The sequence below is a fragment of the Salmo salar genome, chromosome 13 (assembly GCF_965601325.2).
Source record: "Salmo salar chromosome 13, fSalSal1, whole genome shotgun sequence".
Classification (NCBI taxonomy): Eukaryota; Metazoa; Chordata; class Actinopteri; order Salmoniformes; family Salmonidae; genus Salmo; species Salmo salar.
The window spans coordinates 46,798,480-46,815,449 of NC_138303.1; the positions used below are offsets into that span (position 1 = coordinate 46,798,480).

The window sequence follows — 16,970 nt, forward strand, 5'->3', positions numbered from 1 at the left end:
GGGTCAAGTGTCTTGCTCAAGTGCAGATCGACAGATTTTTCACCTTGACGGCTTGGGGATTTTAACAAGCAAACTTTCGGTTACTGGCCCAACGCTCTAACCACTAGGCTACCTGCAGCTCCATATAGGGTAGGCTTAACTCCAGCTTGAAGGGTCTTGCTGTAGTGCAGTTGATGGAGGGCACAACAGAGGTACTCTCAAAGACCTAAACTGGCAGCAAATTTCTATAATGATCACTTTAAATACAAAACCACAAATTACATTGACATTTGGACAATTTTATTGCATCACATGAAGTTACATTTCACCTATCAAACAGTTAGAGAAAGCTAATGGTAGGCTTACTTACAAGTCGTTAAAGTATTTACAAAGAAGTCCAAATAATGTTTGAATTTAGCAAGGAAAACAAACAATGATTACTTTTGCTATGTCCATGGCAAGAGATGACAAAAATGTACTTTAAAAATCGCCAACATAACTTGCTCTACATTACTAACAAACAGATATTCCCTTATTATAGCTTGACATCTAAAAATGTATGTAAAAACTGACATGTCAAAAAGCAGTAGTCCCAGAATGTAATGCGAGTCGTAATTTTGATACTCAGATTATAAAGTATACCCTTACCCAACCCACAAACACACAGTAACGGAAATCAAAAAGGGTCAAAAGTCAAAACATGACCAGTATAGGCCTACATAAAGCTTCTACTGCATTTATAAAAATAAATAAATAAAGAACAGTGTAATTCATTCCTTCTGGACCATGTCATCAGTACCAAAGAAGAATATGACCGGTGTTTGCATGAAATCGCATCTCCCTTTCAAACAATGGATTTCATTGTAATTCCATTGATTATTTGGTCTTCGTAAATAGATAACGAACCAGCAGCCAACCAGACAGGAAAATAAATAAATAAATAAAAATTTGAAACCTAAAAATATTTTAACCCTCAGGCTACCAAAATATTTTCATACATCGATTACCATCTGGGTTCATTGTTACCCCAAGAAGAAACTATATTTGAAAAAGCAACAGTCATAGCAAAATATCAACATATTTCTTAAAACATTAGACATGTAATTAATGTAATCTGAAAAAAAGAGACCAAAACAGACTTATTTTAGCTAAATTTGAGTTAATTTGCATATTCTGTAAAAACTAAAATATAAATGTTTCTTTCATTCAATTTGCAGCCTTTTCTCCCAAATTCTATCCACATTACTACAGAAAAAGCTTATTTACCATAGTATCATTTCGTTTTCAGAATTTTGAAAATATAAATGGTCATATTTTATGTGATAAAAAGTACTGCCATTTAAAGGGACGGTACACAATTTTAAATATTCTACATTTTATTGAAAAGTAATGATTAAATTCACTTCAAAAAGTGATCCTGAAAGAAATGTACCAAATGTATGGCTTAGTTTACTTTATTTACTAAGCCCACAGACAGCATTACCATCACTGTTAGTAAAACAATGGGAGTGGAAGAGGCTATGGCAGGAAGCTTCAAAAAGCATGCCCAAAGTCACCTCAAAGCAAATGGTATAGCATCCAAAATATCACAAGTTGCTTGCACCTATAGAATATAGGAATTTATATAACATTTACCGTAGAGAATACACAGCACTATGTGTTCATTTTAGAGGGTAGTGGGTTTCTGTATTACAGTTTTACCAAGTATTAATACGACCAACAGACTGTTCTGAGCTGTTTTGACTGCAAATTGGCATATATCTAAGGTAAATTTAGATTTTGTACACGGTCATACCTAGTTATAGCCATCAAGGACCTCTATACCAGGCGGTGTCAGAGGAAGGCCCAAACAATTGTCAAAGACTCCAGCGACCCAAGCCACAGACTGTTCTCTTTGCTACAGCACAACAAAGCGGTAACAATGCACCAAGTCTGGAACCAAAAGTACCCTGAACATCTTATATCCCCAAGTCATAAGACTTTTAAACAAGACTGCTACATACCTAATTAAAATGGCTACCCGGACTTCCTGCATTTAGCCTTTATTTTTACTAACTCTCTTGCACTGACTATGCACACACACTGACACTGCCCCCCCCCCCCCCCCCACAGACACCACACACACTGCAGCTACCACTACTCTTTATTTTTACTTATTTATTCCTCGTGTCTATTTTTTTAAAGTCTTTAACTGCATTGTTGGAAAAGGACCCGTAAGTGAGCATTTCACTGTTAGTCTACACCTGTTGCCTAAAAAGCATGTGACAAATAAAATGTGATTGATTTTATTTATAACCATAGGCGAGTACATAAGCTGTTCCATCTCTGCAGGTGATCGGTCTATTTGGTCAAAATCACTCATACAGGTCCCCCTCCACCCTCTGATGATACGTATAACTTAATATTATGTCTCCAGAGAAACCTGGATTCAAAGAAATACTTTTGGGGGGGGATTTGCCCTAGAATAACAACTTTTCAGAGAATACATACCAGTACAGCTCTCTATGTAGAGGGAGTGTATCGGAATTCTCTATTGCAGTTCTATCAAGTATTTATAACACTGGCAAACTTTATACACTGTTGTCAAATTTTTATATGCACAAAAATAAGGTCATTTTGGTTTTGAAGTACAGTCATACGATACGTGGTAAAGAAAAGTACAATGTTAGGCAAGTAAGTTACATGGGGAGCTGTATCTCTGCTGAGGATCTGTATTGGATCAAAATCACTGATACAGGTCCCCCTCCACCCTATGGATAACTTGTATTTATCTCTCGGGTAACCTAGATTCAAATAAAAAGTCATTTTTTAAATCAAATTACTATAGACAAAATTAAGTGTTTTTAGCTAGGGTCAAAACTATCCCAAAAGGAATTGAATTTCTGAATAGTCCATGGGTTGTTCCACGAAATAAGTACCTTTTGCGTCCTTTTGACATTTTAAGTCAAATCTTTGCGCCAATATTGAATTTTAAAATCCTGTTATATTCAATGAAGTGCCCTTTTAATATAGATCACATGCACAATTCAATAAAGCATATTTTTTATATAAATAAAGACTTGCTAATGTGCCAAAAATCAGCATTTTGACATGTCCCTCCGTGCATCATCTGTGACTTCCCAAAAAGTTCTCACATGATTGTGTAGTCCTGGTTATTTTGTTGCTTTGACAAAGTAATTTCTGAAAAGTATTTATTTAATTAATTTAGTGATTAATTTTAAGGTAAAAAAACCAAACAATCCCTCATTTTAAGGTGAATGCTGTTATGTGAACTCAATGTTTCAAAAGAAACATTGAACATCGGTGACAGGTGAGATGGTTCTACTCTTTTTGGCCATTTTATGGTGTTTTGTGGTGGGAAACTGAATGGGTCGAGCATAACATGTCAACCCTGTTACCCATAGATAAACAGGCTAGAAATGTTTAAAAAAAAAAAATTTAATGTTGAAGCTTGCACTCAAATTGCCCCTCCCTGTTGCACACAACAAGCTTCCATTCCCCCTGTCACAAGGAGATTTTATGACAGAATGTTAAAATGAGGTGAAATCAACAAAACAATCCCACCAAATTCCACATCCCAAAAGGCATCGAATTGGTGGAATGACCCCCATATTGATACAGAAACACTAAAAACATGGATTTAGATTTGTCATTACAAATTTGAAGATTTTAATAAACCACCTTTGGGCTATGATAAATATACCTATGGGGTCAAAATGACTCGTCAGTAGCTTGAGGGTTAAAATGTTGTATTAGTGAAAATCAAACAATAGGGCTACCGTTTAATTTCAGTCAGAAAAAGGCCTTGGGCTAAAGGATTCATTGATGAGACTAAAAACATGTCATGCTGCAAGTTTTATGAGACAAACAATATTATATTGCCAATCTCAAACTCCTTTCGCTCAACCTTTACAACTATACTTAATCTCGGATACCCAGAACTAAAATCTTACGTAATTGCGTCAGATACTCTTTCATGTTCTGGGGGGGGGGGGGGGGGGGGGATATGTATGAGAAAAGATACTAGAATGAGGAGCGGAAGCCGAACGTTAGCTCCAACCCCCTTTCTCTGCAAGTTTCTTTTAAGTCAGAGGGACAAATGTCATCTCCCCCCCTTCCGAAATTCGAAAGAGACACACCCTGCTAAATCGTGATTTGTTAAAATAATCAGTGTCGGAAAAACCCGCGAACAGGAACAACTGTTGCTTGTTAGTCGTCGCATCCCACAGTGTTGACAGAAAAGTTCATATTGGTCACATAACCAGCCATTTTCTAAAACAAACTGTTCGATCACATTCACTTCTGTGAATTGTTGTGTTTGATTACTAGCTCCTGCTGCTCACAAAATACACCTTTTTGAGAGCACCTTCTAGTCTGCCATTGAAAGATAATGTGTAGTGAAGTCTGGCACAAGGCTAAGAGAAGGAAACGTTCTGCAGATTGAACATTAACTAGCTGAGATTTCTCTGGAGGTTTAAGCTAGAGATGTCTATCATTATCACAGCATTAGGACGGAAAATATCAGCTTGGCTACTGCAATTATAGGGAACCGTAGAATTACCATCAGAAATGCACTAAAATGACTTGTACATCATACACGATTTTGGAAAGGAACATTCTCTATGATTTGAATGTCAAAGCTGGGTGACCATAAAAGCCAGCACATGGAGTACCTAACATTTTCACAATGTATTGAAAGCAGTCTGTTCTTTAGTGTCCAACTACATGAAGCAGAAAAACTTTGTGGATCGACAAAATCATTGATGGGGAGTGAAGATAATACTACCTCACACATTGTCTGCAAAGGATAGTTATACCAGAAAAGTAAGACTTTGAAAATGTGATTCAGGGAAACAGAAGGCATTAGCAAGTGAATGACAATAGCATAAATGCAATAAGTGCTATTCAATAAATTTTAGTGCTGTAAGCTTTATCCATCCATTTCATCCCAGTAAGACGTTGTTTGTGTTGCAGAAACTCTGCAGCAGTCCAGAGAGTTCAACAGGGCTTTGCTCATTTACTCAGGATAATGTCTATGTATGTACACACTGAGTAGCAGCGGGTAAATGCAGTCAGGTTGCTATGGAAATCTCCTGTGCAGCTTGTCAGGAGAATCTACGCACAGTAACTCTACACAGATATGGCAAAGAGAAGGGCACCACTGAGTGCACCTCAACCTTCTTTACTTCCTTCAGTCTGCCAAAAAGAGAGGGAAATCACACCCTGTATGCACAAGGTCTTTTTCCTTTTCACACATTCTTTTCCTTTCGGACTACTCCTCTCAGCAGGTGTCTTTTCCTCAGGGTCTCAGCCTGTCCCGTCTCAGGGCCACTCTTATCATAGGTCAGTGACTTTATTTTCCACGGCAGCCGCAATCTGCTGGAGCCTGTATCCCAGCTGCATCTTCTGAGCTGTAGGGTCCTCCTCTAGAGCGGTGATGATCTGGGAGGAGACAATACCAATAACAGGTTAAGTTCATCTCAACTAGCTTAACATCAAATAGAAATTACAAGTATGGGCCTCAAAAACCAATGGATTGAAATGTTGGACTCACCTGATCGTAGTACTTGTTGATATACTTGTACAGCTCATGCAGGGCTACAAGGTAGTTCACCTCACCAGCATAATTCTGCAAAGAAAGGTGGAAATACAAAAACTTTGGTTCATAACTTCTAAGTGCTCTATGCAAAAACAACCAAGATTTTTTCCTGTTTCCGGTCACAACTTGCAGACTTGTTTACGCTGCTGTGCGGTTTGTTGCCGATCTTACTTTGCTACCTGACGGTTTTTTACTTTTTCATTACCGTATATTTTTACTTTTTCCGTCACTCAACTTTTTTCATTCATATTTTTACTTTTTCCCTCACTCAACTTTTTTCATTGAACTTTTTCACCCCGGAGGTTTTATCTGGACATGGTTCGTCAGGACTTCAAACAGCCGAAGCTAAGTAACATTAACATGATGCCTTCTAATTGCAGTCGTTGTACTTATAATATACAGGAGAACGATCGCCTTACGGCAAGGATAGCTGTGCTGCAAGCCCAGCTTCAGACGCAATCGTTAGGCAAGGGCAATTTCAGTGTAGGAAAGGATGAAACAGCGTCTGTGCCACCAGTAAGTACAGATAGTAACGTTAGTATAAACCCCCTCGCACGGTCCCCGCAGCCGGACAACTTTCTCATGGCTTCTGGAGGGAAACGCTGTAGGAATGCTCAACCGGTGTCGCTTATTCAGCCGACAGAAACTTTCAACCGGTTCTCCCCATTAAGCGAGTCGGAGTCGGAGGCCGAGACTTCTCTGGTCTCTACTCCTCCCGTTGTGGGGTCTGAGACGCCGACGGCTCCCACCATTAGCTCTGACAAATTGAAAACCCTAGTCATTGGCGACTCCATTACCCGCAGTATTAGACTTAAAACTAATCATCCAGCGATCATACACTGTTTACCAGGGGGCAGGGCTACCGACGTTAAGGCTAATCTAAAGACGGTGCTGGCTAAAGCTAAAACTGGCGAGTGTAGAGAGTATAGAGATATTGTTATCCACGTCGGCACCAACGATGTTAGGATGAAACTGTCAGAGGTCACCAAGCGCAACATAGCTTCAGCGTGTAAATCAGCTAGAAAGATGTGTCGGCATCGATGAATTGTCTCTGGCCCCCTCCCAGTTAGGGGGAGTGATGAGCTCTACAGCAGAGTCTCACAACTCAATCGCTGGTTGAAAACTGTTTTCTGCCCCTCCCAAAAGATAGAATTTGTAGATAATTGGCCCTCTTTCTGGGACTCACCCACAAACAGGACCAAGCCTGGCCTGTTGAGGAGTGACGGACTCCATCCTAGCTGGAGGGGTGCTCTCATCTTATCTACGAACATAGACAGGGCTCTAACTCCTCTAGCTCCACAATGAAATAGGGTGCAGGCCAGGCAGCAGGCTGTTAGCCAGCCTGCCAGCTTAGTGGAGTCTGCCACTAGCACAGTCAGCGTAGTCAGCTCAGCTTTCCCCATTGAGACCGTGTCTGTGCCTCGATCTAGGTTGGGCAAAATTAAAAATGGCGGTGTTCGCTTTAGCAATCTCACTAGTATAAAGACCTCCTCCATTCCTGCCATTATTGAAAGAGATTGTGATACCTCACATCTCAAAATTGGGTTACTTAATGTTAGATCCCTCACTTCCAAGGCAGTTATAGTCAATGAACTAATCACTGATAATAATCTTGATGTGATTGGCCTGACTGAAACATGGCTTAAGCCTGATGAATTTACTGTGTTAAATGAGGCCTCACCCCCTGGTTACACTAGTGACCATACCCCCCGTGCATCCGGCAAAGGCGGAGGTGTTGCTAACATTTACGATAGCAAATTTCAATTTACAAAAAAAAAACAATGACGTTTTCGTCTTTTGAGCTTCTAGTCATGAAATCTATGCAGCCTACTCACTCACTTTTTATAGCTACTGTTTACAGGCCTCCTGGGCCATATGCAGTGTTCCTCACTGAGTTCCCTGAATTCCTATCGGATCTTGTAGTCATAGCAGATAATATTCTAATTTTTGGTGACTTTAACATTCACATGGAAAAGTCCACAGACCCACTCCAAAAGGCTTTCGGAGCCATCATCGACTCAGTGGGTTTTGTCCAACATGTCTCTGGACCTACTCACTGCCACAGTCATACTCTGGACCTAGTTTTGTCCCATGGAATAAATGTTGTGGATCTTAATGTTTTTCCTCATAATCCTGGACTATCGGACCACCATTTTATTACGTTTGCAATTGCAACAAATAATCTGCTCAGACCCCAACCAAGGAGCATTAACAGTCGTGCTATAAATTCTCAGACAACCCAAAGATTCCTTGATGCCCTTCCAGACTGCCTCTGCCTACCCAAGGACGTCAGAGGACAAAAATCAGTTAACCACCTAACCGAGGAATTCAATTTAACCTTGCGCAATACCCTAGATGCAGTTGCACCCCTAAAAATTAAAAACATCTGTCATAAGAAACTAGCTCCCTGGTATACAGAAAATACACGAGCTCTGAAGCAAGCTTCCAGAAAATTGGAACGGAAATGGCGCCACACCAAACTGGAAGTCTTCCGACTAGCTTGGAAAGACAGTACCGTGCAGTATCGAAGAGCCCTCCCTCACTGCTGCTCGATCATCCTATTTTTCCAACTTAATTGAGGAAAATAAGAACAATCCGAAATTTATTTTTGATACTGTCGCAAAGCTAACTAAAAAGCAGCATTCGCAAATGGAGGATGGCTTTCACTTCAGCAGTAATACATTTATGAACTTCTTTGAGGAAAAGATCATGATCATTAGAAAGCAAATTACGGACTCCTCTTTAAATCTGGGTATTCCTCCAAAGCTCCATTGTCCTGAGTCTACACAACTCTGCCAGGACCTAGGATCAAGGGAGATACTAAAGTGTTTTAGTACTATATCTCTTGACACAATGATGAAAATAATCATGGCCTCCAAACCCTCAAGCTGCATACTGGACCCTATTCCAACTAAACTACTGAAAGAGCTGCTTCCTGTGCTTGGCCCTCCTATGTTGAACATAATAAATGGCTCTCTATCCACCGGATGTGTACCAAGCTCACTAAAAGTGGCAGTAATAAAGCCTCTCGAAAAAGCCGAATCTTGACCCAGAAATTATAAAAAAACGAATCGGCCTATATTGAATCTTCCATTCCTCTCAAAAATTTTAGAAAAAGCTCACTGCCTTCCTGAAAACAAACAATGTATACAAAACGCTTCAGTCTGGTTTTAGACCCCATCATAGCACTGAGACTGCACTTGTGAAGGTGGTAAATGACCTTTTAATGACGTCAGACCGATGCTCTGCATCTGTCCTCGTGCTCCTAGATCTTAGTGCCGCTTTTGATACCATCGATCACCACATTCTTTTGAAGAGATTGGAAACCCAAATTGTTCTACATGGACAAGTTCTGGCCTGGTTTAGATCTTATCTGTCGGAAAGATATCAGTTTGTCTCTGTGAATGGTTTGTCCTCTGACAAATCAATTGTACATTTCGGTGTTCCTCAAGGTTCCGTTTTAGGACCACTATTGTTTTCACTATATATTTTACCTCTTGGGGATGTCATTCGACAACATAATGTTAAATTTCACTGCTATGCGGACGACACACAGCTGTACATTTTAATGAAACATGGTGAAGCCCCAAAATTGCCCTCGCTAGAAGCCTGTGTTTCAGACATAAAGAAGTGGATGGCTGCAAACTTTCTACTTTTAAACTCGGACAAAACAGAGATGCTTGTTCTAGGTCCCAAGAAACAAAGAGATCTTCTGTTGAATCTGACAATTAATCTGGATGGTTGTACAGTCGTCTCAAATAAAACTGTGAAGGACCTCAGCGTTACTCTGGACCCTGATCTCTCTTTTGAAGAACATATCAAGACTGTTTCAAGGACAGCTTTTTCCCATCTACGTAACATTGCAAAAATCAGAAACTTTCTGTCCAAAAATGACGCAGAAAAATTATCCATGCTTTTGTTACTTCTAGGCTGGACTACTGCAATGCTCTACTTTCCGGCTACCCGGATAAAGCACTAAACAAACTTCAGTTAGTGCTAAATACGGCTGCTAGAATCCTGACTAGAACCAAAAAATTTGATCATATTACTCCAGTGCTAGCCTCCCTACTCTGGCTTCCTGTTAAGGCAAGGGCTGATTTCAAGGTTTTACAAAGCATTACATGGACTTGCTCCTACCTATCTTTCCGATTTGGTCCTGCCGTACATACCTACACGTACGCTACGGTCACAAGACGCAGGCCTCCTAATTGTCCCTAGAATTTCTAAGCAAACGGCTGGAGGTAGGGCTTTCTCCTATAGAGCTCCATTTTTATGGAATGGTCTGCCTACCAATGTGAGAGACGCAGACTCAGTCTCAACCTTTAAGTCTTTACTGAAGACTTATCTCTTCAGTAGGTCCTATGATTAAGTATAGTCTGGCCCAGGAGTGTGAAGGTGAACGGAAAGGCTGGCGCAACGAACCGCCCTTGCTGTCTCTGCCTTGCCGGTTCCCCTCTTTCCACTGGGATTCTCTGCCTCTAACCCTATTACAGGGGCTGAGTCACTGGCTTACTGGTGTTCTTCCATGCCGTCCATGGGAGGGGTGCGTCACTTGAGTGGGTTGAGTCACTGACGTGGTCTTCCTGTCTGGGTTGGCGCCCCCCCCTTGGGTTATGCCATGGCCGAGATCGTTGTGGGCTATACTCGGCCTTGTCTTAGGACGGTAAGTTGGTGGTTGGAGACATCCCTCTAGTGGTGTGGGGGCTGTGCTTTGGCAAAGTGGGTGGGGTTATATCCTGGCTGTTTGGCCCTTTCCGGGGGTATCATCGGATGGGGCCACAGTGTCTTCTGATCCCTCCTGTCTCAGCCTCCAGTATTTATGCTGCAGTAGTTTATGTGTCGGGGGGCTAGGGTCAGTCTGTTACATCTGGAGTATTTCTCTTGTCTTATCCGGTGTCCTGTGTGAATTTAAATATGCTCTCTCTAATTCTCTCTTTCTCTCTTTCCGTCTTTCTCTTGGAGGACCTGAGCCCTAGGACCATGCCTCAGGACTACCTGGCATGATGACTCCTTGCTGTCCACCTGGCCGTGCTGCTGCTCCAGTTTCAACTGTTCTGCCTGCAGCTATGGAACCCTGACCTGTTCACCGGACGTGCTTGAAGCACCCTCGACAACTACTATGATTATTATTATTTGACCATGCTGGTCATTTATGAATATTTTAACATCTTGACCATGTTCTGTTATAATATCCACCCTGCACAGCCAGAAGAGGACTGGCCACCCCTCATAGCCTGGTTCCTCTCTAGGTTTCTTCCTAGGTTTTTGGCCTTTCTAGGGAGTTTTTCCTAGGGAGTTTTTCCTAGCCACCGTGCTTCTTTCACATGCTTTGCTTGCTGTTTGGGGTTTTAGGCTGGGTTTCTGTACAGCACTTTGAGATATCAGCTGATGTACGAAGGGCTATATAAATACATTTGATTTGATTTTAAAAAAATGTTTATGTAACATACTCGAGACAGTTCAGCAAGAGCAGAATTCATTTCCTGGTCACTGGCAGAAATGGTCTGCCTGATGTCAGCATAGTATCTGAAAAGAGAGAAAGAAGTAGAGATTGAATAGAAATCTGAGATTAGGGCACCCTTCATAAAACCCATATGCTATACACTCATAAACCACTCATTCATAAAGCGAAGCCGGTTCAGACGGGAAACCCAGGTATATGCATCAGCTAAGATTGGCAAGTTGATGTTTATTGGGATTAATCTTGTCCTGGAGGCAGATCTGAGCGATTTCCGCTAGATGGAGCCAGCTATATTGTACAAATTAATGAAAACAAAAATGTGCTTAATTTAAGGTTAGGCATTAGGGTTAGCAGTGGGGTTAGGTTTAAAAATCCGATTTTATGACTTTGTGGCTGTGTCAGCTAATGACCACTTTTGGTCCCTTAAGTTGCCTCCAGAACAAGATTCATGACCAAAAATGCTAACCTGTCAGATTGGTGCAGATCAGATGCTAACACTTCATACTTAATATGGCGGTCTATTTAAACTGACCAGGTTCTGCTCACACATCCTCTGTCACTTTCTGCTACTGATAGTATGAGTTTGCTTGTTCTTGCTACCCACCACCACCCCAGCCTCCACCTGTTTGGTTCCATTTTCCTTCCTGCAGGGGGAGTTGTATAGAATACTGTGCTTGCTCACTGCCTGTCGTTATTTTATTATACAGTCAGGTCCATAAATATTTTGACATTGACCAAGTTATCATTTTGGCTCTGTACGCCACCACAATGGACTTGAAAGGAAACAATGAGCTGAAAGTGCAGACTTTCAGCTTTAATATGAGGGTAGTCCCGTGTGGCTCAGTTGGTAGAGCATGGTGTTTGCAACGCCAGGGTTGTGGGTTCGATTCCCACGGGGGACCAGTACAAAAAAATGAAATGTATGCATTCACTACTGTAAGTCACTCTGGATAAGAGCGTCTGCTAAATGACTAAAATGTAAATGTATTTCTAAAAATCGGGTGAACAATGTAGGAATTACAGCACTTTTTATGTCGTCCTCCGAATTTTATGGGCTCAAAACTAAATTGGACAAACTAACAATCATACATTAAATTGTGAGTTTTAATACTTGGTTGCAAATCTTTCAGTCAATAACTGCCTGAAGTTTGGAACCCATAGACATCACCAGATGCTGTGTTTCTTCCCTGGTGATGCTCTGCCAGGCCTTTACTGCAGCGGTCTTCAGTTCCTGCTTGTTCTTGGGGCGTTTTGCCTTCAGCAAGTGAAATGCATGTTCAATTGGATTCTGGTCACGTGATTGACTTGGCCATTGCAGAACATTCCACTTCTTGGACTTAAAAAAAGTATTGGGTTGCTTTCGCAGTATGGTTCGGGTCATTGTCCATCTGCACTGTGAAGCGCAGTCCAATAAGTTATGCAAGTCTGTATTTACTCTGGTGAAGTCTTCTCTTGAATGTTGACTTTGACACAGATACGCCTACCTCCTGGAGGGTGTTCTTGATCTGGCCAACTGTTGTGAAGGGGTTTTTCTTCGCCAGGGAAATAGCCGATCAATCCAATTACTTTTGGTCCCTTAAAAAAACGGGGGGACCATATATAAAAAGTTCTGTAATTCCTACACCGTTCACCCAATTTGGAGGTAAATACCCTCAAATTAAAGCTCAAAGTCTGCACTTTCAGCTCATATTCATTATTTAATTTCAACTCCAATATGCTGTGGAAGACAGCTAAAATAATAATAACTTGGTCAATGCCCAAATATTTATGGACCTGACTATATATTGAAGCTTTGCTCTGGCATTGAGCTACCTGAAGGAGCAGAGCCAATCCCCAATACCTAATGTATTGTTAATCTTTTCTAATAAATGGTTAAACGAATACATGGCATTTCCTTTCTGAAATCCATTGCATGCTAATGACTACAGTCGTGGCGAAAAGTTTTGAGAATGACACAAATATAAATTTTTCACAAAGTCTGCTGCCTCAGTTTGTATGATGGCAATTTGCATATACTCCAGAATGTTATGAAGAGTGATCGGGTGAAAGTCCCTCTTTGCCATGCAAATGAACTGAATCCCCAAAAAACATTTCCACTGCATTTCAGCCCTGCCACAATAGGACCAATCCATGTCAGTGATTCTCTCGTTTACACAGGTGTGAGTGCTGACGAGGACAAGGCTGGAGATCACTCTGTCATGCGGATTGAGTTTGAATAACAGACTAGAAGCTTCAAAAGGAGGGTGGTGCTTGGAATCATTGTTCTTCCTCTGTCAACCACGGTTACCTGCAAGGAAACACGTGCCATCATCATTGCTTTGCACAAAAAGGGCTTCACAGGCAAGGATATTGCTGCCAGTAAGATTGCACCTAAATCAACTATTTATCGGATCATCAAGAACTTCAAGGAGAGCTGTTCAGTTGTTGTGAAGAAGGCTTCAGGGCGCCCAAGAAAGTCCAGCAAGCGCCAGGACCGTCTCCTAAAGTTGATTCAGCTGCGGAATCGGAGCACCACCAGTACAGAGCATGCTCAGGAATGGCAGCATGCAGGTGTGAGTGCATCTGCACGCACAGTGAGGCAAAGACTTTTGGAGGATGGCCTGGTGTCAAGAAGGGAAGCAAAGAAGCCACTTCTCTCCAGGATAAACATCAGGGATAGCCTGATATTTTGCAAAAGGAACAGGGATTGGACTGCTGAGGACTGGGGTAAAGTCATTTTCTCTGATGAATCCCCTTTCCGATTGTTTGGGGCATCCGGAAAAAAGCTTGTCCGGAGAAGACAAGGTGAGCGCTACCATCGGTCTTGTGTCATGCCAACAGTAAAGCATCCTGAGACCATTCATGTGTGGGGTTGCTTCTCAGCCAAGGGAGTGGGCTCACTCACAATTTTGCCTAAGAACACAGCCATGAATAAAGAATGGTACCAACATATCCTCCGAGAGCAACTTCTCCCAACCATCCAGGAACAGTTTGGTGTTGAACAATGCCTTTTCCAGCATGATGGAGCACCTTGCCATAAGGCAAAAGTGATAACTAAGTGGCTCGGGGAACAAAACATTGATATTTTGGGTCCATGACCAGGAAACTCCCCAGACCTTAATCCCATTGAGATCTTGTGGTCAATCCTCAAGAGGCGGGTGGACAAACAAAAACCCACAAATTCTGACAAACTCCAAGCATTGATTATGCAAGAATGAGCTGCCATCAGTCAGGATATGGCCCAGAAGTTAATTGACAGCATGCCAGGGCGGATTGCAGAGGTCTTGAAAAAGAAGGGTGAACACTGCAAATATTGACTCTTTGCATCAACTTCATGTAATTGTCAATAAAAGCCTTTGACACTTATTTACAAATGCTTGTAATTATATTTCAGTATTCCATAGTAACATCTGACAAAAATATCTAAAGACACTGAAGTAGCAAACTTTGTGGAAATTAATATTTGTGTCATTCTCAAAACTTTTGGCCTCGACTGTACAGTAGAACTTGTATGACTGAGTTTCCTCAACCATAGTGTATAGCTACAGAAATGGTGTGTGCATCGTGCTGCCAGACAGACTCTCCATAGAAGAAGCCCTGCAGGCTCAGTGTGGCTGCTGCATGGCACTGATACAGTGGCGGTGCCCTCTCTGCTCTGCCAATCAGGAGGGCAAGAGCCTGGTGTATTCTCACCTCTCTACCATCTGCTTGTACCGTGGGATATCTCTGGCATACAGCAACTTGTTGATAGGAGAGTCCTAGAGGGGGGAAAACATTTACATTTTATACTCGAAACACAGTATGGTTACATGAATGTTGAGAACCTGCATGCTCTCATTCTCTATCTAGTATTCTTTCTTTCTTTCATCTCTACTCTCCCTTAATTTCTGCTAGACCTTCCGTTCCCCCTTAGCATCCTCCGTAAGGTCTCCTCTCCCTGTGTTTGGCTCACCCTGCCCAGCTTGTGCTCTGCGATGGTACATGAGTCCATGAAGGTCTGGGCTATGACAGACAGCACAGCATCCACATGGTCCGATGCCTGAACATCAAAGATGAACTGGGGGTTCTTCAGGATGTTGATCCAGAACCTCAGGGGTAAACTGGTGGGAAAACAAATCAACAAACAAGTCGCACCATATAAAATGCAGAAATAACTTAAGTCTATTCAATGACAAAGCCCTGGGCCCAGATTCCCAAAACACTACACAAAAAATATAAAACATGAAAGAAATTAAAAATAAATAAATCCAATGTAGCCGTTTATTTTTTTAATTTTTCGTTTTTGTACTTTTTTACCCCTTTTTCTCCCCAATTTCGTGAAATCTAAATTGGTAGTTACAGTCTTGTCCCATCGCTGCAACTCCAGTACGAATTCGGGAGAGGCGAAGGTCGAGAGCCATGCGTCCTCCGAAACATGACCCTGCAAAGCCGCACTGCTTCTTGACACTGCTAGCTTAACCCGGAAGCCAACCGCACAAATGTGTTGGAGGAAACAACGTACAACTGGCGACCAGTCAGCATGCATGCACCCGGCCTGCCAATAGGAGTCGCTAGAGCGCAATGAGAAAAGGACATCCCGGCTGGCCAAACCCTCCCCTAACCCGGATGATGCTGGGCCAATTGAGTCTGTAGTGACGCCTCTAGCACTGCGATGCCATGCCTCAGACCGCTGCGCCAACTCGGGAGGCCCCAATGTAGCTGTTTTTATTTCAATATCAAATCATTTCTGGGTAACTATTAAGTACCTTACTGTGATTTCTCAAGCAAGAACTTTGCTAGGACTGTCTGGGAGTGGTCTGAGTGGAGAGGGGGAAAACTGAAAACTAGCTGTTATTGGCAGAGAGGTTTGGAACTCTTTCTTATTGGTCTATTAGCTAATTTACCGTATGGAAATGTCACCATGGAAAGGCCATAGCTCCATCCCACCAAAATAGGGTTACATTTATTTTATGCAGTCTTTCCAAACAGGTCTTAGACTAAAAGGCCATTATCATAATTTGCACAATTTTACAGTATTATTCCAACCTCAGTGTTGACTGCACTGGGCCTTTGAGAAAAAATAAGTTCACAAGATAGTTCGTAAGTACAATTCCTCAACAATTGACCCTTCGCTAAGCCCCACCCTCCTTTGTTACTGTTTCAACCTCAGACAACATTTTCCCGGGAAGCCCAATTCCCCATTCAACCACTGGCGAAATCTGCACACAAATGATCTCAAACTGTGTTTCTAATACACAACGAAATTAAAACACAGACTACCCCGTGCTGATCAGGAAACTGTTTAGTATGTTGTGGTGGACTCATTACAATTGCTTCACGGAGTCTGGCAAAAGTATGTTTGTAGTGTAGTTAGACACTGACTGGCTCTGAATTCACTGTCAACATGCAGTCAACGCTATAACCACGTTTGGAGTTAACTACATTGGTTGCTCAATTAAAAGTTTTGAGCTTATGCCGCGACCATTTGTGGTAGATGGTGGCAGATTGTTGTAAATTGCGTCATTCTGTCATTGCATCACACTATCACAAGGGAGAGTAAGAACGCTGATCTATCGGTAGTCTGAACTGTGGAACAAATTGACTATATTTTGGTAAATTAATGGAGGTGTGAATGTTTCAGTCCAAGAGTCTCTCTTCTCTGGCATTAGAGTCCTGCAAAATTGCTGGCGGGTGGTCCCAGAGTTGAGAGATAACTTGGGTAAATACAATGGTGCAATTACACTCGACATGTGGACAGACGATTTTCGAAAAATAGGTACTGTGGGCTTTTGGTTTCTCTCCCTCTAAAAAGAGACAGAAAAAAATTCTAAATAACAAACTGACTTCATTTACCACAGTGTGAAAGAGTGATAGCCCCTCTATATGAAGTGAGTTTCTCAAACGGAGACCTTCTTTGCTGATGTGAAGAATATACTGAATGAAAGAGTCCAGCGAGGATAGGGAGGGGTAAAA

General features: G+C 41.8%; 1 protein-coding gene across 1 annotated transcript in view; it reads right to left on the reverse strand.

The window, feature by feature from the left end:
• Nucleotides 1-262: 262 nt before the first annotated feature.
• The window catches only part of LOC106566976 (plexin-B1), a 71,512-nt gene continuing 54,804 nt past the window's right edge, over nt 263-16,970 (reverse strand). Inside the window, exons 34-38 of the mRNA XM_014135685.3 lie at nt 14,971-15,118; nt 14,712-14,776; nt 11,029-11,104; nt 5,534-5,608; nt 263-5,421 (exon numbers count right to left, since the gene is read on the reverse strand). Coding sequence (XP_013991160.3) covers nt 5,317-5,421; nt 5,534-5,608; nt 11,029-11,104; nt 14,712-14,776; nt 14,971-15,118 — 469 coding nt within the window. The 3' untranslated portion in view covers nt 263-5,316. The remainder of the gene's footprint in view (nt 5,422-5,533; nt 5,609-11,028; nt 11,105-14,711; nt 14,777-14,970; nt 15,119-16,970) is intronic.